Source organism: Ranitomeya variabilis, chromosome 2 (genome assembly GCF_051348905.1).
Source record: "Ranitomeya variabilis isolate aRanVar5 chromosome 2, aRanVar5.hap1, whole genome shotgun sequence".
Lineage (NCBI taxonomy): Eukaryota > Metazoa > Chordata > Amphibia > Anura > Dendrobatidae > Ranitomeya > Ranitomeya variabilis.
In genome coordinates, this window is record NC_135233.1 from 736,577,062 (window position 1) to 736,599,836 (window position 22,775).

Here is a 22,775-nt window from a genome sequence, read left to right on the forward strand (position 1 = left end):
AAAAGACAAGAGTCCTGCAGCAAATTTAAAGTCCATTTCCTTTACAATAAATTAGATGGATATCAATTCAAAAAACCTCCTGTACCATAGGACCCCCATCGGCTGGACACATATTAGGTTCACGACTCCTAGGCTTCTAGCAGCTGAAAGTGGCTACTTCAATTTCATAAGCCTAATTTTCTCATAGGATCTCTTTTATGTGAGAAATTTCCAGATTTTATCCAACCATTTCTGAATCCCACAGCTTGGGGATTTTCTATATTCTCACTTGATTAATTTTGTAAATTGTTTTTACTTTTACTACACCCACTTTGACAATTCTGGCTGTTATTAGCCATTTCGAAATGTCACAGATTATTCAGCTTATTAGCACTCATCAGGGGTAGGCAATCCATGACGTTCTCAATGACTCCATCACCATGGCGACAAAATGTAATCTGAAAAATCAGCACTGGCACTCTAAGGTCTGCGTTCTCTTAATATTTCTCTCCTCGATTCTGTGATCTAATCTTTGTGATCTGCATGTATGAACCGCACAAAATTACAAATAAACAGGAAACGGCACAGCAAGAGCGAGTACAAAAAAAGACTGATATGTGTCCCTTGTGAGTATAATCATAAAACACAATTTGGACCTTTTATAAATAGTAAATTGACTTAATCTTGTCAACTTTAAAGAGCATTTCTTCAGATAAGAAATCTCTGAACATTTTCATACAAGTAGCAGCCTATAAAATAATACCGCATGTGGCTGAACTACATTGATACTACATAGGCTGTTCAATATCAGGACGACTGAGCCACAATGTTGCTAAATAAAATATTATCCCACCCATACTGCAGAGCAGAAAGTGTATATCCATAAGCATTAACCCTTTGTAGGGTATGACAAATTGTCATGCAATACTGCAATATAGTATACAGTTCCACAAGTGCATTATTTCACCGTACTGCTACATACAGTATTAACCAAAAGTTTTGAGACTAACATTTTTTTTTTACAAAATTTGCTGCTTCAGTGTTTTAGATCTTTTACTTAGGTGTTTCTATGGTCACTGAATTACATGTATAAGCATTTCATAAGTTTTTAAACATTTATTGATGAATATAATAAGTTTATGCAGAGGCTCAATATTTAGGGATTTGACAAATCGCCTTGACATGCTGGATATCAGCTTCTGGGCCCAATCCTGACTGATGCCAACCCATCTTTGCCTCATCAGCGCTTGGAGTTTATAACAATTTTTGTGTTTGAAACCTGGGATTGAATTCTTGGGGTTTCCTGACCATGGATATAAAAATGTTCAATGTTTTGGTCACCAAGCCACTTAAGTTATGTTATCACTTATGTTATCACTTTGCATATTTGTAATCAACGCATTTGGAACGACCTGACCTATAAAACTGTCCCACTAGTTAACCTCTTTAGTGAATACCATTAAAAAATGAATAAAAAACAAGGCAAAATGCAATGCTTTATCATCATGCTGCCAAACTAAAAGTGGAATAAAACACCATAAAAGGATGAATATAAATAAACAGTACTGCTGAAAATGTCATCTTGTCCTGCAAAAAACAAGCTACCATACAGCTGAATCTGTGGAAAAATTAAAAAGCTCTCAGAATAAAGCGAAGCAAGAATAATTATTTTTTCTACAAAATTGTTTTTATTGTGTAAAAGCGCCAAAACATAAAAAATTATATAGATGGGGTAACAATGTAACCATACTGACCCAAAGAATAAAACTGCTTTATCAATTTTACCACACGCAGAACGAAATAAAAAAAATCTGAATTGCTGGGTTTTGTTCAATTTGCCTCCCAAAAATTGGAATAGAAGCGATCAAAAAATGTCATGTGTCTGAAAATTGTAACCCCATCGGAAGATTTCCTATAATGAGGCAGATGAAGGATGCCAATGTGACATGACACCCTCAAACAATTTTAACAATATCTGAACTCCAATATGGTGCTTCTTCCTTTCTGAGGTTTACACTGTACCTTAAAAGTAGTGCCCCACATATGGGGTGTCGGTGTACTCAGGAGAAATTGCGCAACAAATTGTATGGTGTAATTTCTCCTGTTATCCTTGTGAAAATAAACCATTTGGGGATAAAAATAAAATTTTTGTGGGGAAAATGTGATTTTATTTCAACATTATAAACTTGGGGGTTCAAGGTGCTCACCACACATCTAAATATATTCCTTGAGGGATCTAGTTTCCAAAATGGTGTCACTTGTGATTTTTTTTCACTGTTTAGGCACATCAGGGGCTATCGAAACGTGACATGGCGCCTGCTAATTGTTCCAGCAAATGTTGCATTCAAAAAGTCAAATGGCGCTCCTTCCCTCCTGACCTCTGCAATGCGCCCAAATAGTGGATTTCCCCCAAATATGGGGTATCGGCATGCTCAGAAGAAATTGCACAACAAATTTTGGGGTCTATTTTTTCCTGTTACCCTCATGAAAATTTGGGTCTAATGTAATTTTTTGTGAATTTTTTTTCCACATTCCAAAACTCTTCCTGTGAAGCAGTTGAAAGGTTAATAAACTTCTTGAATGTGGTTTTGATCACCTTGAAGGGTGCAGTTTTTAGAATGGTATCACTTTTGGGTGCTTTCTATCATATAGAACCCTCAAAGTCACTTCAAATGTGAGACAGTCCCTAAAAAAATGGTTTTGCAAACTTTGATGGAAAAATGAGAAATCGCTAGTCAACTTTTAAAAATTTTGTTTCAAAAATTGTGCTAAAGTAAAGTGGACATGTGGGAAATGTTATTTATTAGCTATTTTGTGTGACACCTCTCTGATTTAAGGGTGTACTAATTCAAAGTCTGGAAATATAAAAATGTTCCAAATTTTTGCCAAATTTCATTTTTTTCACAAATCAAAGCAAGTTACAGTTATATGAAAAAGTTTGGGCACCCCTATTAATCTTAAGCTTAATGTTTTATAAGAATTGTTTTTTTTTTTGCAACAGCTATTTCAGTTTCATATATCTAATAACTGTTGGACACAGTAATGTGTTGTGAATTCCGCTCTTGGGCTCCCTCCGGTGGTTATAAGTAGCATTTTTGTGAGTTCTCCTCTTGGGCTCCCTCCTGTGGTTTTGAGTGGTATGGCTGCTTCTTGGATTTAGCATCAGCAGCTGTTTTCACTGATCGTCTTTCTGGCTCTGCTATATTAGTCTGGCCTTTTCCCTAATTCAGTGCCAGTTGTCAATTGTTGAGCTTGGATGTTGTGTATTCGCTTTTTGGGCTCCCCTGGTGGTTGCTGGTGGTACTGGTGACTTGTTTGCACTTTGCTGCTTCTGTTCACCTGCTTCCATCAGTGTTTGGGAGTTTCCTATTTAGCCTTGCTCTCCAGTCATTTCCTTGCCGGTCATCATTGTAACCAGAGTCTTTCGGTTGCATGTTCCTGCTACTAGTCTGCTGATCAGCTAAGTGGACTTATTGTCCTTATCGTTTTTGTATTTTTGTCCAGTGTACAGTTTTGTCATTTTCTGTTGCTGGAAGCTCTTGTGGTCTGATATTGCCACTCCTGTGTGATGAGTTGACACAGGAGTCTTAAAGTAATTTCAGGATGGTTTTTTGAAAGGGTTTTCAGTTGACCGTGAAGTCCTCTTTTGTATCCTTCTGCTATCTAGTAAGTGGACCTCTCTTTGCTAAATCTACTTTCATACTGTGTATGTCTTTTCCCCTGAAATCACCGTTAATATATGTGGGGGCTGCTATCATCTTTGGGGAATTTCACTAGAGGTAAGCCAGGTCTGTTTCTTCCTCTACCAGGCGTAGTTAGTCCTCCGGCTGGCGCGTGGCATTTAGGAAGCCGTAGGTATGCTCCCTGGCTACTATTAGTTGTGTGGTAGATTTAGCTCACGGTCAACTCGAGTTTCCATCACCCGAGAGCTCGTTCGTTATTTATATGTTTCTTACGTTCCCTTGCCATTGGGAACCATGACAGTATGACCGGCCCGTGTTAAACTTATTGGCAGAAGAAAGGAGAGAAAAAAGAAGTCTGTAAATTTTTTTTTTTTTCTTTTTCCCTATGCTTGTTCCATAGTTGGATCAGTTGTATTTCAGCTCTAATTACAGCCTTTGCCTTTCTCTCCTTATAATCCTTGAATGGCTCTGAGCTCACCTGTTTAAAGATGGATCCCCAGAGTTTGGCTGCAGGTTTAAATAATCTTGCTACGAAGGTTCAAAATGTACAAGATTTTGTTATGCATACTCCTATTTCTGAACCTAAAATCCCTACACCAGAGGTGTTTTCCGGAGATAGATCTCGGTTTCTGAATTTCAAATATAATTGTAAATTATTCCTTTCTCTCAGACCTCACTCCTCAGCAGATCCTGTTCAGCAGGTTAAGATTGTAATTTCTTTGCTGCGAGGTGACCCTCAAAATTGGGCATTTTCATTGGCACCAGGGAATCCTGCGTTGCTCAATGTGGATGCGTTTTTCCTGGCTTTAGGGTTGCTTTATGAGGAACCTAATTTAGAGATTCAAGCTGAAAAAGCTTTGATAGCCCTATCTCAAGGGCAAGATGAAGCTGAGATATACTGCCAAAAATTTCGTAAATGGTCTGTGCTTACTCAGTGGAATGAGTGCGCCTTAGCGGCAAATTTCAGAGAGGGCCTTTCTGATGCCGTTAAAGATGTTATGGTCGGGTTCCCTGCGCCTACGGGTCTGAATGAGTCCATGACAATGGCAATTCAGATTGATCGGCGTTTGCGGGAGCGCAAACCCGTGCACCATTTGGCGGTATCTTCTGAAGAGACGCCAGAGAAAATGCAATGTGACAGAATTATGTCCAGAAGCGAGCGGCAGAATTATAGGCGTAAAAATGGGTTATGCTTCTATTGTGGTGATTCTGCTCATGTTATATCGGCATGCTCTAAACGTACTAGGAAGGTTGACAAGTCTATTTCAATTGGCACTTTACAGTCCAAATTTATTTTGTCTGTAACCTTGATTTGTTCATTATCAGTTATTACCGTGGATGCCTATGTGGACTCTGGCGCCGCTCTGAGTCTTATGGACTGGTCCTTTGCCAGGCGCTGTGGGTTTGATTTAGAGCCTCTGGAAGTCCCTATACCTCTGAAGGGTATTGATTCTACACCTTTGGCTTGTAATAAACCACAGTTCTGGACGCAAGTGACTATGCGTATGACTCCAGACCATCAGGAGGTGATTCGCTTCCTTGTGTTGTACAATTTACATGATGTTTTGGTGCTTGGATTACCATGGATACAGTCTCATAACCCAGTCCTTGACTGGAAAGCTATGTCTGTGTTAAGCTGGGGATGTCGGGGGGCTCATGGGGACACTCCTTTGGTGTCCATTTCGTCATCTATTCCATCTGAGATTCCGGCATTTTTGTCTGATTATCGTGATATTTTTGAAGAGCCTAAAATTGGTTCACTCCCTCCTCACAGGGATTGTGATTGCGCCATAGATCTGATTCCTGGCAGTAAATTTCCAAAGGGTCGTTAGGTTAAACAATCTGTACCTGAACATGCTGCTATGCGCGAGCATATTAAGGAGTCCCTGGAAAAGGGACATATTCGTCCTTCTTCATCACCTTTAGGAGGCGGTTTTTTCTTTGTCTCTAAAAAGGATGGCTCTCTGAGGCCTTGTATTGATTATCGACTCCTGAATAAAATTACAGTCAAATATCCGTATCCGTTGCCTTTGCTGACTGATTTGTTTGCTCGCATAAGGGGGGCTAAATGGTTCTCTAAGATTGATCTTCGTGGGGCGTATAATTTGGTGCGAATTAAGCAGGGGGATGAGTGGAAAACCGCATTTAATACGCCTGAGGGCCATTTTGAGTATTTGGTAATGCCTTTCGGCCTTTCTAATGCACCTTCGGTCTTTCAGTCCTTAATGCATGATATTTTCCGTGAATATTTGGATAAATTTATGATTGTGTACTTGGATGATATTTTGATTTTTTCTGATGACTGGGAGTCTCATGTTCAGCAGGTCAGGAGAGTTTTTCAGGTTTTGCGGGAGAATTCTTTGTGGGTAAAGGGCTCATCCAGATCACCCTGGCGGTTCTTGTGAGGGTTCGGTGCCCCCTCCTTAAGGGGAGGGTACTGTTGTGTATCCGCTTTTTGGGCTCCCCTGGTGGTTGCTGGTGGTACTGGTGACTTGTTTGCACTTTGCTGCTTCTGTTCACCTGCTTCCATCAGTGTTTGGGAGTTTCCTATTTAGCCTTGCTCTCCAGTCATTTCCTTGCCAATCCTCATTGTAACCAGAGTCTTTCGGTTGCATGTTCCTGCTACTAGTCTGCTGATCAGCTAAGTGGATTTATTGTCCTTATCGTTTTTGTATTTTTGTCCAGTGTACAGTTTTGTCATTTTCTGTTGCTGGAAGCTCTTGTGGTCTGATATTGCCACTCCTGTGTGATGAGTTGACACAGGAGTCTTAAAGTAATTTCAGGATGGTTTTTTGAAAGGGTTTTCAGTTGACCGTGAAGTCCTCTTTTGTATCCTTCTGCTATCTAGTAAGTGGACCTCTCTTTGCTAAATCTACTTTCATACTGTGTATGTCTTTTCCCCTGAAATCACCGTTAATATATGTGGGGGCTGCTATCATCTTTGGGGAATTTCACTAGAGGTAAGCCAGGTCTGTTTCTTCCTCTACCAGGCGTAGTTAGTCCTCCGGCTGGCGCGTGGCATTTAGGAAGCCGTAGGTATGCTCCCTGGCTACTATTAGTTGTGTGGTAGATTTAGCTCACGGTCAACTCGAGTTTCCATCACCCGAGAGCTCGTTCGTTATTTATATGTTTCTTACGTTCCCTTGCCATTGGGAACCATGACACTTGGAGTCATGGCTCTCTGAGGATTTCCCTGTCACTCTGACCATTTCAGCAAAGCTAAGTCCTTGCTTGTCTTTTTGCAGTTCACTTGTTGTGGACTTTGTTGTTTAGCACTTTCTATGTTTTGCTCATTTGTCCAGCTTATCAGTATGTATCTAGTCAGCTAAGCTGGAAGCTCTGGGCAGCAGAGTTTGCCCTCCACACCTTTAGTCAGGTGTGGAGATTTTTGCATTTCTCTGCGGTGGACTTTTTCTAGTTTTTTTTTACTGACCGCACAGTGTTCTGTCCTGTACTAATTCTTTCTAGCTAGTAGTGGCCTCCTTTGCTAAACCTTGTTTCATACTACGTATGTCATTTCCTTCTCCTCTCACAGTCATTATTTGTGGGGGGCTGTCCTATCCTTTGGGGATTTTCTCTGAGGCAAGATAGCTTTCCTGCTTCTACCTTTAGGGGTAGCTAGATCTCCGGCTGTGACGAGATGTCCAGGGAGTGACAGGAACATTCCATGGCTACTGCTAGTGTCTGTGTTAAGATCAGGAACTGCGGTCGGTATAGTTACCACCTGCCCAGAGCTAGTCGCATGTCGCTCCTTAATCACCAGACCGTAACAGTACAACTGGCCAAAAATGAGCTGAATGCATCTCAAAAGAAGGAAAAGAAAAAGAGTTCTGAGCCATTTTTTTTCTCTTTAGTCTGTTTTGTCTTTTTCCTTCCTCTTAATCTCTGGGTGATTCAGGATTTGGATGCGGGCATGGATGTTCAGGGGTTGTTTTCCCGTGTGGATCAGCTTGCTGCAAGAGTACAGAGTATTCAAGATTATGTTGTTCAGACTCCGGCCTTAGAGCCTAGAATTCCTACTTCAGATTTGTTTTACGGGGATAGATCTAAGTTTTTGAACTTTAAAAATAACTGCAAATTGTTTTTTGCTCTGAAACCCCGTTCCTCTGGTGACCCCATTCAGCAAGTAAAAATAGTTATTTCTCTGCTGCGTGGTGACCCTCAGGACTGGGCATTCTCCCTTGAGTCAGGGGATCCGGCATTGCTTAATGTAGATGCATTTTTTCAATCGCTTGGATTATTGTTTGACGAACCTAACTCTGTAGAGCATGCTGAGAAAACACTGTTGGCCCTGTGTCAGGGTCAGGAAGCGGCAGAATTATACTGCCAGAAATTTAGAAAATGGTCTGTGCTCACTAAATGGAATGAGGACGCTCTGGCAGCAATTTTCAGAAAGGGTCTTTCTGAAGCCCTTAAAGATGTTATGGTGGGGTTTCCCACGCCTGTTGGTTTGAGCGAATCTATGTCTCTGGCCATTCAGATTGATCGGCGCCTGTGCGAACGCAAAGTGGTGCACCATATGGCAGCGTCCTCGGAGCAGAGTCCTGAGCCCATGCAATGTGATAGGATTTTGACTAGAGCGGAACAGAGGGGATACAGAAGTCAGAATGGGCTGTGTTTTTACTGTGGGGATTCTGCTCATGCTATTTCTGATTGCCCTAAGCGTATTAAGAGGGTCGCTAGATCTGTTACCATTAGTACTGTGCAGCCTAACCTTCTCCTGTCTGTGACCCTGATTTGCTCATTGTCATCTTTTTCTGTCATGGCATTTGTGGATTCGGGCGCTGCTCTGAACTTAATGGACTTAGAATTCGCCAGGCGCTGTGGTTTTTCTTTGCAGCCTTTGCAGAGTCCCATACCCTTAAGGGGTATTGAGTTATTGATGCTACAACGTTGGCCAAGAATAAACCTCAGTATTGGACTCAGCTGACTATGTGCATGGCTCCAGCACATCAGGAAGATTGCCGTTTTCTGGTGTTGCATAATTTACATGATGTTGTTGTACTGGGTTTTCCATGGTTACAAGTACACAATCCAGTGCTGGATTGGAAATCAATGTCTGTGACTAGTTGGGGTTGTCAAGGGGTACATAGTGACATTCCTTTAATGTCAATTTATCTCTTCCCTCTCTTCTGATGTTCCTGAATTTTTGTCAGATTTCCAGGATGTATTTGATGAGCCCAAGTCCAGTTCCCTTCCTCCACATAGGGACTGTGATTGTGCTATTGACTTGATTCCTGGCTGTAAGTTCCCTAAGGGCCGACTTTTCAACCTGTCTGTGCCTGAACATACCGCCATGCGGAGCTATGTAAAGGAGTCTTTAGAGAAGGGGCATATTCAGCCGTCTTCGTCACCATTGGGAGCGGGATTCTTTTTTGTTGCCAAGAAGGATGGCTCCTTGAAACCCTGTATTGATTATCGCCTCCTTATAAGATCACGGTCAAATTCCAATACCCTTTACCTTTGCTCTCTGATTTGTTTGCTCGGATTAAGGGGGCTAGTTGGTTTACCAAGATTGACCTTCGTGGGGCATATTATCTTGTTCGTATTAAACAGGGTGACGAATGGAAAACTGCATTTAATACGCCCGAAGGCCATTTTGAATACCTGGTAATGCCTTTCGGGCTTTCTAATGCTCCTTCTGTATTTCAGTCCTTTATGCATGATATTTTCCGCAATTATCTTGACAAATTCTTGATTGTGTATGTGGATGATATTTTGATTTTTTCCAATGATTGGGAGTCTCATGTGAAGCAGGTCAGGATGGTATTCCAGATCCTTCGTGATAATGCTCTATTTGTGAAGGGGTCTAAGTGCCTATTTGGAGTTCAGAAGGTCTCTTTTTTGGGGTTTATTTTTTCTCCTTCGTCTATAGAAATGGATCCTGTTAAGGTCCAAGCCATTCATGACTGGATTCAACCCACATCTGTGAAGAGCCTTCAGAAATTTTTGGGCTTTGCTAATTTTTATCGCCGTTTCATTGCCAACTTTTCTAGTGTGGTTAATCCCCTGACCGATTTGACGAAGAAAGGCGCTGATGTGACTAATTGGTCCTCTGAGGCTGTTGAGGCCTTTCAGGAGCTTAAACGCCGATTTACTTCTGCCCCTGTATTGCGTCAGCCGGATGTTTCTCTTCCTTTTCAGGTTGAGGTTGATGCTTCTGAGATTGGGGCAGGGGCCGTTTTGTCACAGAGGAATTCTGATGGTTCCTTGATGAAGCCATGTGCCTTCTTTTCCCGAAAGTTTTCGCCTGCGGAACGCAATTATGATGTCGGCAATCGGGAGTTGTTGGCTATGAAGTGGGCATTTGAGGAGTGGCGACATTGGCTTGAGGGAGCCAAGCACAGCATTGTGGTCTTGACCGATCATAAGAATCTGATTTACCTCGAGTCGGCCAAGCGGCTGAACCCTAGACAGGCTCGGTGGTCCCTGTTTTTCTCCCGTTTTGATTTTGTGGTCTCATATCTTCCAGGATCTAAGAATGTTAAAGCGGATGCCCTCTCTAGGAGTTTTTTGCCTGATTCTCCTGGAGTCCTTGAGCCGGTTGGCATTCTTAGGGAAGGGGTGATTCTGTCTGCCATCTCCCCTGATTTGCGGCGGGCGCTTCAGGAATTTCAGGATGATAAACCTGACCGCTGTCCTGTGGGGAAGCTGTTTGTTCCTGATAGATGGACAAGTAAGGTAATTTCTGAGGTCCATTGTTCTGTGTTGGCCGGTCATCCTGGGATTTTTGGTACCAGAGATTTGGTTGCTAGGTCCTTTTGGTGGCCTTCCTTGTTGCGGGATGTGCGTTCTTTTGTGCAGTCCTGTGGGACTTGTGCCCGGGCTAAGCCTTGCTGTTCCCGCGCTAGTGGGTTGCTTTTGCCTTTGCCTGTCCCGGAGAGGCCTTGGACGCATATTTCCATGGATTTTATTTCGGATCTACCTGTGTCCCAGAGGATGTCTGTTATCTGGGTGGTTTGTGACCGGTTCTCTAAAATGGTCCATTTGGTACCTTTGCCTAAATTGCCTTCCTCCTCTGATTTGGTTCCATTATTTTTTAAGCATGTGGTTCGTTTGCATGGCATTCCAGAGAATATTGTGTCTGACAGAGGTTCCCAGTTTGTTTCCAGGTTTTGGCGGGCCTTTTGTGCTAAGATGGGCATTAATTTGTCTTTTTCTTCGGCGTTCCATCCTCAGACAAATGGCCAAACTGAGCGAACTAACCAAACCTTGGAAACCTATTTGAGATGCTTTGTGTCTGCTGATCAGGATGATTGGGTGGCTTTCTTGCCGTTGGCCGAGTTTGCCCTTAATAATCGGGCCAGTTTGGCTACTTTGGTTTCGCCTTTCTTTTGTAATTTTGGTTTCCATCCTCGTTTTTCTTCAGGGCAGGTTGAGCCTTCTGATTGTCCTGGTGTGGATTCTGTGATGGACAGGTTGCAGCAGATTTGGACTCATGTGGTAGACAATTTGACATTGTCTCAGGAAAAGGCTCAGCGTTTTGCTAACCGCCGTCGGTGTGTTGGTCCTCGGCTTCGTGTGGGGGATTTGGTCTGGTTATCCTCTCGTCATGTTCCTATGAAGGTTTCTTCCCCTAAGTTCAAGCCTCGGTTTATTGGTCCTTATAGGATTTCTGAGATTATCAATCCAGTGTCTTTTCGTTTGGCCCTTCCAGCCTCTTTTGCCATCCACAATGTTTTCCATAGATCTTTGTTGCGGAGACATGTGGTACCCGTTGTTCCATCTGTTGATCCTCCTGCCCCGGTGTTGGTTGAGGGGGGAGTTGGAATATGTGGTTGAGAAAATTTTGGATTCTCATTTTTCGAGGCGGAGGCTTCAGTATCTTGTCAAGTGGAAGGGTTATGGCCAGGAGGATAATTCTTGGGTGGTTGCCTCCGATGTCCATGCCGCCGATTTGGTTCGTGCTTTTCATTTGGCTCGTCCTGATCGGCCTGGGGGCTCTGGTGAGGGTTCGGTGACCCCTCCTCAAGGGGGGGGGGGGTACTGTTGTGAATTCCGCTCTTGGGCTCCCTCCGGTGGTTATAAGTAGCATTTTTGTGAGTTCTGCTCTTGGGCTCCCTCCTGTGGTTTTGAGTGGTATGGCTGCTTCTTGGATTTAGCATCAGCAGCTGTTTTCACTGATCGTCTTTCTGGCTCTGCTATATTAGTCTGGCCTTTTCCCTAATTCAATGCCAGTTGTCAATTGTTGAGCTTGGAGTCATGGCTCTCTGAGGATTTCACTGTCACTCTGACCATTTCAGCAAAGCTAAGTCCTTGCTTGTCTTTTTGCAGTTCACTTGTTGTGGACTTTGTTGTTTAGCACTTTCTATGTTTTGCTCATTTGTCCAGCTTATCAGTATGTATCTAGTCAGCTAAGCTGGAAGCTCTGGGCAGCAGAGTTTGCCCTCCACACCTTTAGTCAGGTGTGGAGATTTTTGCATTTCTCTGCGGTGGACTTTTTCTAGTTTTTTTTTACTGACCGCACAGTGTTCTGTCCTGTACTAATTCTTTCTAGCTAGTAGTGGCCTCCTTTGCTAAACCTTGTTTCATACTACGTATGTCATTTCCTTCTCCTCTCACAGTCATTATTTGTGGGGGGCTGTCCTATCCTTTGGGGATTTTCTCTGAGGCAAGATAGCTTTCCTGATTCTACCTTTAGGGGTAACTAGATCTCCGGCTGTGACGAGGTGTCCAGGGAGTGACAGGAACATCCCACGGCTACTGCTAGTGTCTGTGTTAAGATCAGGAACTGCGGCCGGTATAGTTACCACCTGCCCAGAGCTAGTCGCATGTCGCTCCTTAATCACCAGACCGTAACAGTAATGTTTCTGCCTTGAAATGAGGTTTATTGTACTAACAGAAAATGTGCAATCTGTATTCAAACAAAATTTGACAGCTGGATAAGTATTGGCACCTCACCAGAAAAGTGACATTAATATTTAGTAGATCCTCTTTTTGCAAAAATAACAGCCTCTAGTCGCTTCCTGTAGATTTTAATGAGTTCCTGGATCCTGGATGAAGGTATTTCTGACCATTCCTCTTTACAAAACAATTCCAGTTCAGTTAAGTTTGATGGTCGCCGAGTATAGACAGCCCTCTTCAAATGATCCCACAGATGTTCAATGATATTCAGGTCTGGGGACTGGGATGGCCATTCCAGAACAGTGTAATTGTTCCTCTGCATGAATGCCTGAGTAGATTTGGAGCGGTGTTTTGGATCATTGTCTTGCTGAAAGATCCATCCCCTGCGTAACTTCAACTTTGTCACTGATTCATGAACATTATTGTCAAGAATCTGCTGATACTGAGAGGAATCCATGCGTCCCTCAACTTTAACAAGATTCCCAGTGCCGGCATTGGCCACACAGCCCCAAAGCATGATGGAACCTCCACCAAATTTTACTGTGGGTAGCAAGTGTGTTTCTTGGAATGCTGTGTTTTTTGGTCGCCATGCATAACGCCTTTTTGTATGACCAAACAACTCAATCTTGGTTTCATCAGTCCACAGGACCTTCTTCCAAAAAGAAATTGGCTTCTCCAAATGTGCTTTTGCATACCTCAGTCGACTCTGTTTGTGGCATGCTTGCAGAAACGGCTTCTTTCGCATCACTCTCCCATACAGCTTCTCCTTGTGCAAAGTGCGTTGTATAGTTGACCGATGCACAGTGACACCATCTGCAGCAAGTTGATGCTGCAGCTCTCTGGAGGTGGTCTGAGGATTGTCCTTGACTGATCTCACCATTCTTCTTCTCTGCCTTTCTGATATTTTTCTTGGCCTGCCACTTCTGGCCTTAACAAGAACTGTACCTGTGTTCTTCCATTTCCTTACTATGTTCCTCACAGTGGAAATTGACAGGTTAAATCTCTGAGACAGCTTTTTGTATCCTTCCCCTGAACAACTATGTTGAATAATCTTTGTTTTCAGATCATTTGACAGTTGTTTTGAGGAGCCCATGATGCCACTCTTCAGAGGAGATTCAAACAGGAGAACAACTTGCAAGTGGCCACTTTAAGTAGCTTTTCTCATGATTGCATACACCTGGCTATGAAGTTCAACGCTCAATGAGGTTACAAAACCAAAAAAAGTGCTTTAGTAAGTCAGTAAAAAGTAGGTAGGAGTATTTAAAACAAGAAAATGATAAGGGTGCCCATACTTATGCACCTGTCAAATTTTGTTTGAATGCAGATTGAACATTTTCTGTTAGTACAATAAACCTCATTTCAAGGCAGAAACATTACTGTGTCCAACAGTTATTAGATATATGAAACTGAAATAGCTGTTGCAAAAAAACGAATTTTTATAAAACATTAAGCTTAAGATTAATAGGGGTGCCCAAACTTTTTCATATGACTGTATATCAAAGAAATTTTATCACTATCATGAAGTACAATCTGTCACCAAAAAACAATCTCCGAATCAGTGGGATCCATTGAAGCGTTACAGAGTTTTTATCTCATAAAGTGACACTGGTCAGAATTGTAAAAACTGGCCTGGTCATTAACGTGCAAACCTTGGGGTTAACGCTACGTTCACATTAGCGTTAAGCTAATGTGCGTCGGGTTTGAGTCGGCGACGCAGCGGCGACGCATGCGTCATGCGCCCCCTATACTTAACATGGGGGACGCATGCGTTTTTTTTTGTTGCGTTGTGCGACACATGCGTCTTTTTTGCCGCAAGCGTCGGACCAAGAAAACGCAACAAGTTGCATTTTTCTTGCGTCCGATTTTCAGCAAAAACCGACGCATGTGTCGCAAAACGCAGCGTTTTTGCGTGCGTTTTGACGCGTTTTTGCGTGCGTTGTGCGTTGCGTCGCCGACGCAGCGGCGCACAATGCTAGTGTGAACGTAGCGTAAGTGAGTTATTCTGGGTTCTTAGAAACTTCATTCAACATCTTGGATTCTTCTTTTCAGGCTGCATATGCTGAAATGGCCCGGAATGAACAATTTGCCCTTTGTCTACGTATAGTTCTATGGCAATATTTTCAATCAGTTGAAAGCTGGGCAATTTGAAAGAGTTGTAGGATTGCAAGTGGTGGCATTATTTTTTTATATCCAGTGTGCACCCTATACAGTCAGAACAGTCTTTTACGGATTATTTTTACATTTGACACATTGTTTTGGCTGGTATCCTGGTGGTTGTGAGTAACATAATGACCTGTGGAAATACAGCTGCACTGTGATGATTGCTCGTTTTATGGTATGTGATCAATATAGGACTGCCAGAGGCAGTGGTACTGAATGGCGGGGGAGATAAAGGGTGAGTCACAGTTGCCCTACAACAGTGAAAACTAATATTTGGACATAGATCAGTAGGTCGCCATACATTTTTACAAGCAGACAAATATTCTTCATCATCCTCGCCATGGAGCTGCTCTCCTCTGCTGACTTATTTGCTCTTCCAGTTTCCTTTCTTGCATAAAGACTCGGGAACTTGAAGTTGTTTATGAAGGTCTATTGCTCATTTTATGGGAGTACTGTAAACAAAAATACAGAATAACTATTCACTGTAACAACTTGTGTAGCCCACATGAGTTGCACATAACTCTCAATCAGCGTAATAGGAGTTGGCCAAGAGTAAAGTTGTATTATTCGTAACTGTACATCATATTCTAGAATCATGTGCATTTGTAAACTAACCACAAAAGACATTATGTAACATGTTTATTAACAGAAGTGTGATTCATTTCTATGCATCATTTGTAAAGACGAAAAGGGTGGTGTATCCAAAGTGGGAACTGATAGTGCTGTTCTCCCTTATGTTTTAGTATATAAGGGCTCCTGCACCACTGTTCACCTTACCCGATGAAGGGTCCATAGCCAACTCGAAACGTTGTTACTCTCTGCATGCCCTCACAATAAATCTTCAAGCATTGCATCTTCAGAGTGTGAGTATTTGATTTTTTTTATTTATTTTTTTTAAATTCAGGATACACCACCAACCTTTTGTCTTTACATGCATACTTTTATTTTTTCTTGGGCACGAATATGCCTGAATTCATTTGTCTTTTATTTTTCATTCACAGTAAGCAGAACAGTAATGTGATTTAGTTATATGTTGATATATTCCATATTGTCAGTCCTATCAAATTCCAAAGCTGCATATTAGAAGGTGACCTTTGATTAAAGTCAATTGAGCATAAATTGAGCATCCAGACACTGCAAAAGAAAAGTATTGATTTCGATACAAATTTATAAAGGAAATGTTACCTGATAAATGTAGAGTTCACACAAGATGCTGGCTTCTATTTATACTAATATCACATCAAAAAAACACAGCATGAAATACAAATTTTAATAAATGATCATCTTCATTTGAACGCATAACATATATTATGTACAGTTATATGAAAAAGTTTGGGCACCCCTATTAATCTTAAGCTTAATGTTTTATAAAAATAGTTTTTTTTGCAACAGCTATTTCAGTTTCATATATCTAATAACTGTTGGACACATTAATGTTTCTGCCTTGAAATGAGGTTTATTGTACTAACAGAAAATGTGCAATCTGCATTCAAACAAAATATGACAGGTGCATAAGTATGGGCACCCTTATCATTTTCTTGTTTTAAATACTCCTACCTACTTTTTACTGACTTACTAAAGCACTTTTTTTGGTTTTGTAACCTCATTGAGCTTTGAACTTCATAGCCAGGTGTATGCAATCATGAGAAAAGCTACTTAAAGTGGCCACTTGCAAGTTGTTCTCCTGTTTGAATCTCCTCTGAAGAGTGGCATCATGGGCTCCTCAAAACAACTGTCAAATGATCTGAAAACAAAGATTATTCAGCATAGTTGTTCAGGGGAAGGATACAAAAAGCTGTCTCAGAGATTTAACCTGTCAATTTCCACTGTGAGGAACATAGTAAGGAAATGGAACAACACAGGTACAGTTCTTGTTAAGGCCAGAAGTGGCAGGCCAAGAAAAACATCAGAAAGGCAGAGAAGAAGAATGGTGAGATCAGTCAAGGACAATCCTCAGACCATCTCCAGAGATCTGCAGCATCAACTTGCTGCAGATGGTGTCACTGTGCATCGGTCAACTATACAACGCACTTTGCACAAGGAGAAGCTGTATGGGAGAGTGATGTGAAAGAAGCCGTTTCTGCAAGCACGCCACAAACAGAGTCGGCTGAGGTATGCAAAAGCACATTTGGAGAAGCCAATTTCTTTTTGGAAGAAGGTCCTGTGGACTGATGAAACTAAGATTGAGTTGTTTGGTAATACAAAAAGGTGTTATGCATGGTGGCAAAAAAAACACAGTGCGTTGTATAGTTGACCGATGCACAGTGACACCATCTGCAGCAAGTTGATGCTGCAGCTCTCTGGAGGTGGTCTGAGGATTGTCCTTGACTGATCTCACCATTCTTCTTCTCTGCCTTTCTGATGTTTTTCTTGGCCTGCCACTTCTGGCCTTAACAAGAACTGTACCCTTGTTCTTCCATTTCCTTGCTATGTTCCTCACAGTGGAAATTGACAGGTTAAATCTCTGAGACAGCTTTTTGTATCCTTCCCCTGAACAGCTATGTTGAATAATCTTTGTTTTCAGATCATTTGACAGTTGTTTTGAGGAGCCCATGATGCCACTCTTCAGAGGAGATTCAAACAGGAGAACAACTTGCAAGTGGCCACTTTAAGTAGCTTTTCTCATGATTGCATACACCTGGCTATGAAGCTCAAAGCTCAATGAGGTTACAAAACCAAAAAAAGTGCTTTAGTAAGTCAGTAAAAAGGTAGGAGTATTTAAAACAAGAAAATGATAAGGGTGCCCATACTTATGCACTTGTCAACTTTTGTTTGAATGCAGATTGCACATTTTCTGTCAGTACAATAAACCTCATTTCAAGGCAGAAACATTACTGTGTCCAACAGTTATTAGATATATGAAACTGAAATAGCTGTTGCAAAAAAAACAATTTTTATAAAACATTAAGCTTAAGATTAATAGGGGTGCCCAAACTTTTTCATATAACTGTATATAAATTATCAGTGCTGTGAAAAAGTTTTGACTCTCTTCCTAAATTCATTATTTTTAACACTTATGTGGTTCAGATCGTCATCAGAACTCATTATTGATAGGACACTTTGTGGAAGATTTACCACAGTACTGAGTTATCTCCAATTGTACTACTAAACAACCCATATAGATTACATTAAAGTCAGCCGAAACCTCTTGGTATTTAAGCCTCCTGACTCCCCTGACTGATGATGTTGAGGTAGATAAAGATTGGGCAAGCTGAATTTTAATGGTAAGTCCTTTTGTTCTCACTGCAGATAAGTTGCAGCCTTAGGTGTTTGATAGCAGCATTTTCCCCTCTACCCACTGAAAATGTATGAATTAATACTTAGCCGTACCAAGCACTCTTGTGTTTGGGGGAAAGCCAGGAGAGATATCTCTGGGTCAAACGAGTGTTCATCCAACAGTTCTCGAAGGTGTATGTATGTATGGGCACCTTACCTCTAACTATGATTACATGAGTCTCAGACTCCTACATTTGTTTTGCCATCAAACACACGGGCTACAATTCATCAAAGCTTTTACACTAAAATGCTGGCATAAAAAGCTTTGACAAGTCACAAAATTTTGGAGCAATGCGAGGCTGCTCAAAAATAAAATTTTTGGGGCATTTCCATGCCATTTTTGCCCAGCTCCAACAGAGTGGTGGAGCATGGGTGGGAAGACAGCATGACAATCACCACTCATCAAATTCATGATGAGCTTTGCCATAACTTACAACCCAAGTCTTACTCCAGTCTCCCACATGGAGTCCGATTTGTGGTGCACAGAGGCGTGTGCCTTTTAATGAATCAGGCACTTTGTTTTCAACCCCACTCGCTCATCAAGACTTGGGTGAAAAACGCAGGTATTGATGAATCAGGGTCATGGTTTCTGCAAACCCTATTTAGAGTCATCAGTGACAGACATTTCACCAACAAATCTGCCATATGTACAGTAATTTCTCTCTTACCCTTTCTAAACTTATATATTCAATTATTGTTTTTGAAACCTCTTAAGGCTTTTGTTTCCATTATGAGCTTTTGGTGAATTTTTGATGTTGCAGATTTTGTGAACCATTTCTGCACCCATTGAGTAAAATGAGTTACTTGCATTTTTTTAAAAATACACAGAGTTAAAAACTCACCATGGGAACATAGCCTAAAGGATTTCTTGTTGAGATTGTTCATCAAGGATAGGTAGATCTCATGGTGCTATTACATAAGTGTTCCTGTGTTTACCGCTAATTACCATACTGCATCGGTACTGGCAGCTCGAAACAATGTTCAGTGCAGCCCAGTAATTAGCTGTAACCTGCGAGCACTACACCCTGACACTAATACACATGTATTAACACTATTATGTTACACTTATTATTTTTATTTGATGATCTGAATCAATTAACTGTGAAAAATATGCAACAAAAAAAAAGTAGAAGAAATAAATATTTTTTCACAGTACTGCATATATTTTGTTAAACTTAATCGATTGACTTGCTTCCTAAATAACTTTGTGGTATTTATAACTTTAATCTTTAGAAAATGTACTGCTGCAATAGATTTCAAGCATAAATTCCATTACTTACATTTATCTTATTCTAGATAAATAAGTACACTTTTAGTCGTAAATGATAACGTATACTTGCTACCCAAACACACTGGAGGCGACTGTTTTGTCATTTGCTCCAATATCTCTGAAAATACAGCTGATCGATGAACTTCTTGCACCAGTCAAGTGTAGAGTCTCAAGCTGAGATGTCTCAAGGACAAAGCGGTTGATGCAAGTGCTTTAGGCCACCCAGCTATTAAATAGCTCAATGAGTATAAATACATTACAATTTTTAAATTTTAAAACAATTAACATTCACTTCTGTTATAACACTGATGAGATTAATGTGATCTTGTAACTTATCGTAATTAATATTGATTCAACTCAAATTTGCAATACATCTCCCAAACTGTTTTTCTACTATTATAATGGCCAAGACATTGTAACGTTCTGATGGAGAAAACATTTTAATATATCGCGTTTCCTATATCCTAGTTGTTATCTTAGCTTATTTTATTCTACTTATTATGAAGGGAAATAATAACAGTAGCAATAATTGCTCTTCATATAACAATTTAATATGTAACCCAAATACAAACAGGTAAAATAGAAACATTAAAGAGTAATTGTTATTTGATATTTATTTCATAAGTTAATAGTGCACATGAAAATAAGCAACTTTGTATTTGTAAAAATATCTTATCAGAGAAATCTGCTTATTTCCTCTTCTGGTCTAATCTTTTACTCTAAATTCAGGGATAAAATCTATCTTCAGTTAATACATACTTTCACATGACAGTTAGTATAAAGTAAGTACAGTTACTCATAAAGTTCTAAGGAGAGGACAGGATGAGGGAGGACCATAGGAGCCACTGATATTCCACTGCAAGTTCTTCTGAAACTTAAAAAAGTTTAAAGTATAACTGTCAATTCAGGAGAACTTGCAGCAGAATGTCTCTGTGATGACAGTGGGTCCCACTGCGCCACTGGCCAGGCTTACCCTGGAGGGGCATAACTAATTTACTACCTGTCTTCTCTAGAGCCTCTGATGGTGAGGATAGGCTTGGGCCATTAGGGTAGTCACCACGTGCCACTGGAGTGCAGTCCCCTGACCTGCTGCAGCTGATCAATGGGTCAAAGGCAGGAATACGAAACACATAGGGCAAATACAGAGATGTGGTCAGAAAGTCCAAGGTTAGAGCTGACAGCATAGGTTCAAAATACAAAGCCAGGGTCAAAAGTGGAGAGGTCAGACAGAATGAGTAAATAAGCTGAATCAGTAACAGGAGGGTCAAATAATAATACATCTTGGCAGGAAACTAGAGGCAGACTGCAACTAGAACCTAAACTCAGGCAAAGCATGGAGGAAGGAGCTGCCTAGTATATCTACTGCTGGCAGGGGATAGGCCAGACAATCAAAACTCTGCAGCACACAATGGTTTTAAATTCCTGCAGAGTCTGGGCGCACCTCCGTATAGCCGTGTGGAGACTCTCCATCAACAGGAGAATGTAGCAGTTCTGGAAGTGTGGCATGAGGCAGCTCAGCGAGAAGATCTGACACTGGGAGGAGCAGAGCGGTGTACTCAGTGAGTAGGATGGCGCTTACCAACCATGCAGGTCACTGGCATGACAGTCTGTGTAACCTATAGCTCCTCTGTCCTCATTTACCCTCTCTTCCAGATAGAATCTTATCAGTAGCAACTGTCATCTCCTAATGGGAAAATGTATTTTTGCTGAATTTAGATTTTACCATTGAATACAGAGATTACAGAGAGTGAAAGATCAGTTTTCGAGGACAAAAAGAACCAGATTTCCCTGATACATTCAGAAGTTTATTATTTGTATGTGTACTATTGGTTTATTAAAAGAAAATGACAACAACGGATACTCTTTAAATTTAAAAATTTATTTAGAAAACTTTTAAACACAATTTACCATTAGACTTTGTTTACAGTGAACCTTCACAACTCTTATCAGTGATTTCTTAATATAATTTTAATACTATTAACTGAATTATTCCCAAATTTACAAAGGTAAATCTGTGCTTTAAATCACAGATTGATTCGTGGGGTTGCTGCATTACTAGAATTATTGTGGATATGTAGAGTACTGTGCAAAAGTTTTAGGCAGGTGTGGAAAAAATGCTGCAAAGTAAGAATGCTTTAAAAAATAGAAGTGTTAGTATTTTATTTTTTATCAATTTAAAAAATGCAAAGGGAATGGGCAAAAGAGAAATCTTTGTGATCATCCTTTGCCTTTTAAAAACAGGATCGATTTTTCTTTCCCACAAGGTTGATAATTTTGTAGGACTGAGCACAGCAACAAGACAAAATGTAGCTCTACTGCATCACCAAGATCTCTCACAGGAAAATATTTTTAATCAGTGGTGGACCAAGGCAAGGTACAGCAGCAGAAAGGTACATCATGCTTACTTCCCTTCTACATCAGAACATGTCCATCAGTGCCATCAACTCAGAATTGGTAGCAACCAGTGGGACCCAGCTACACTGATCTACTGTTCGAAGAAGTCTGTCCAAAAGTGATCTTCCTGCATGAATTACGGGCCAAAACCCGTTTTCATATCTTCAACATGGAAATAAGGCCAAGCTACTCATCTATGACCAAACACAGGAACTGGGGTGCAGAAAATGGCAGCAGGTGCTTGCTACAGATGAGTCAAAATTTTAAATATTTTGCAGTAACAGAAGGCTGTTTGATCACCAAAGTAGTGGGGAGAAGTACAATAATGAGTGTCTGCAGGTAACAGTGAAGCATGGTAGAGGCTCCTTGAAAGTTGGGGGCTGTACTTCAGGAAATGGAGTTTGCGATTTGGTGAGGATTGATGGTGTCCTCAATGCTGAGAAATACAGGCTGATCATACATTACCATCAAGGAGGCATCTGATTGGCTCAAAATTTATCCTGCAGCTGGAAAATGATCCAAAACATACAGCCAGTATCATTAAGAACTATCTTTAACGTAAAGAAGAACAAGGAGTCATGGAAGAGCCCCGATTTCAACATCATTGAGATTCACGTGAGATTTCATGAACAGACAGAAGGATTTGTTTAGCAAAATCTCACACCCTTTAATCCTTGAAAAACTATATGAAAGTATACCTAGAAGAATAGAGGCCGTTTTGAAGACAAAGGGTTGTCACTACAAAAGTTTAATTTGATTTTAATTACTCTATTTGTCATAAATTTTGCATTTTGTAAATTAATAAAATGATAAAAGTAAACTATTAACATTTCCATTTCTTAAAATATTCTTTCTTGTCATCAATTTTTGCCAAACCTGCCAAAACGTTTTGCACAGTACAAGTTGCATCAAAATAGCCAAAGATACAATTGAGCTCATGGTTAACAAATCTGTCACCAGGTTTTTGCTACCTAATCTGAGATCTGCATGATGTAAGGCAGAAACCTTGATTCCCAGAATGCATCACTTACTGACCTGTTGCTGTATTTTTTTTTTAATAAAATCACTATTTTATCAGCAGGATACTATCACCAAAGGATTAGTAAACTCTGTCTCTTTGATATAGTTGTTTCTGTGGAAGATCTGTTAATTTTTTTTTAGTATACAGC

The 22,775-nt window shown here is 40.8% G+C and overlaps 1 protein-coding gene across 8 annotated transcripts in view; it reads left to right on the forward strand.

The window, feature by feature from the left end:
- The window catches only part of SCML4 (Scm polycomb group protein like 4), a 179,996-nt gene that overhangs the window by 126,616 nt on the left and 30,605 nt on the right, over positions 1-22,775 (forward strand). For 5 of the 8 annotated variants that reach the window (XR_013221786.1, XR_013221785.1, XM_077289609.1 and 2 more), the window contains exon 3: positions 15,410-15,529. The exons of the other annotated variants lie outside the window; for them this stretch is intronic. Coding sequence is in view for 3 of the 5 variants with exons in the window: in XM_077289609.1 (XP_077145724.1) it covers positions 15,410-15,529 (120 nt within the window). In the remaining 2 variants the exon portion in view is untranslated. The remainder of the gene's footprint in view (positions 1-15,409; positions 15,530-22,775) is intronic. 8 annotated transcript variants of the gene reach the window in all.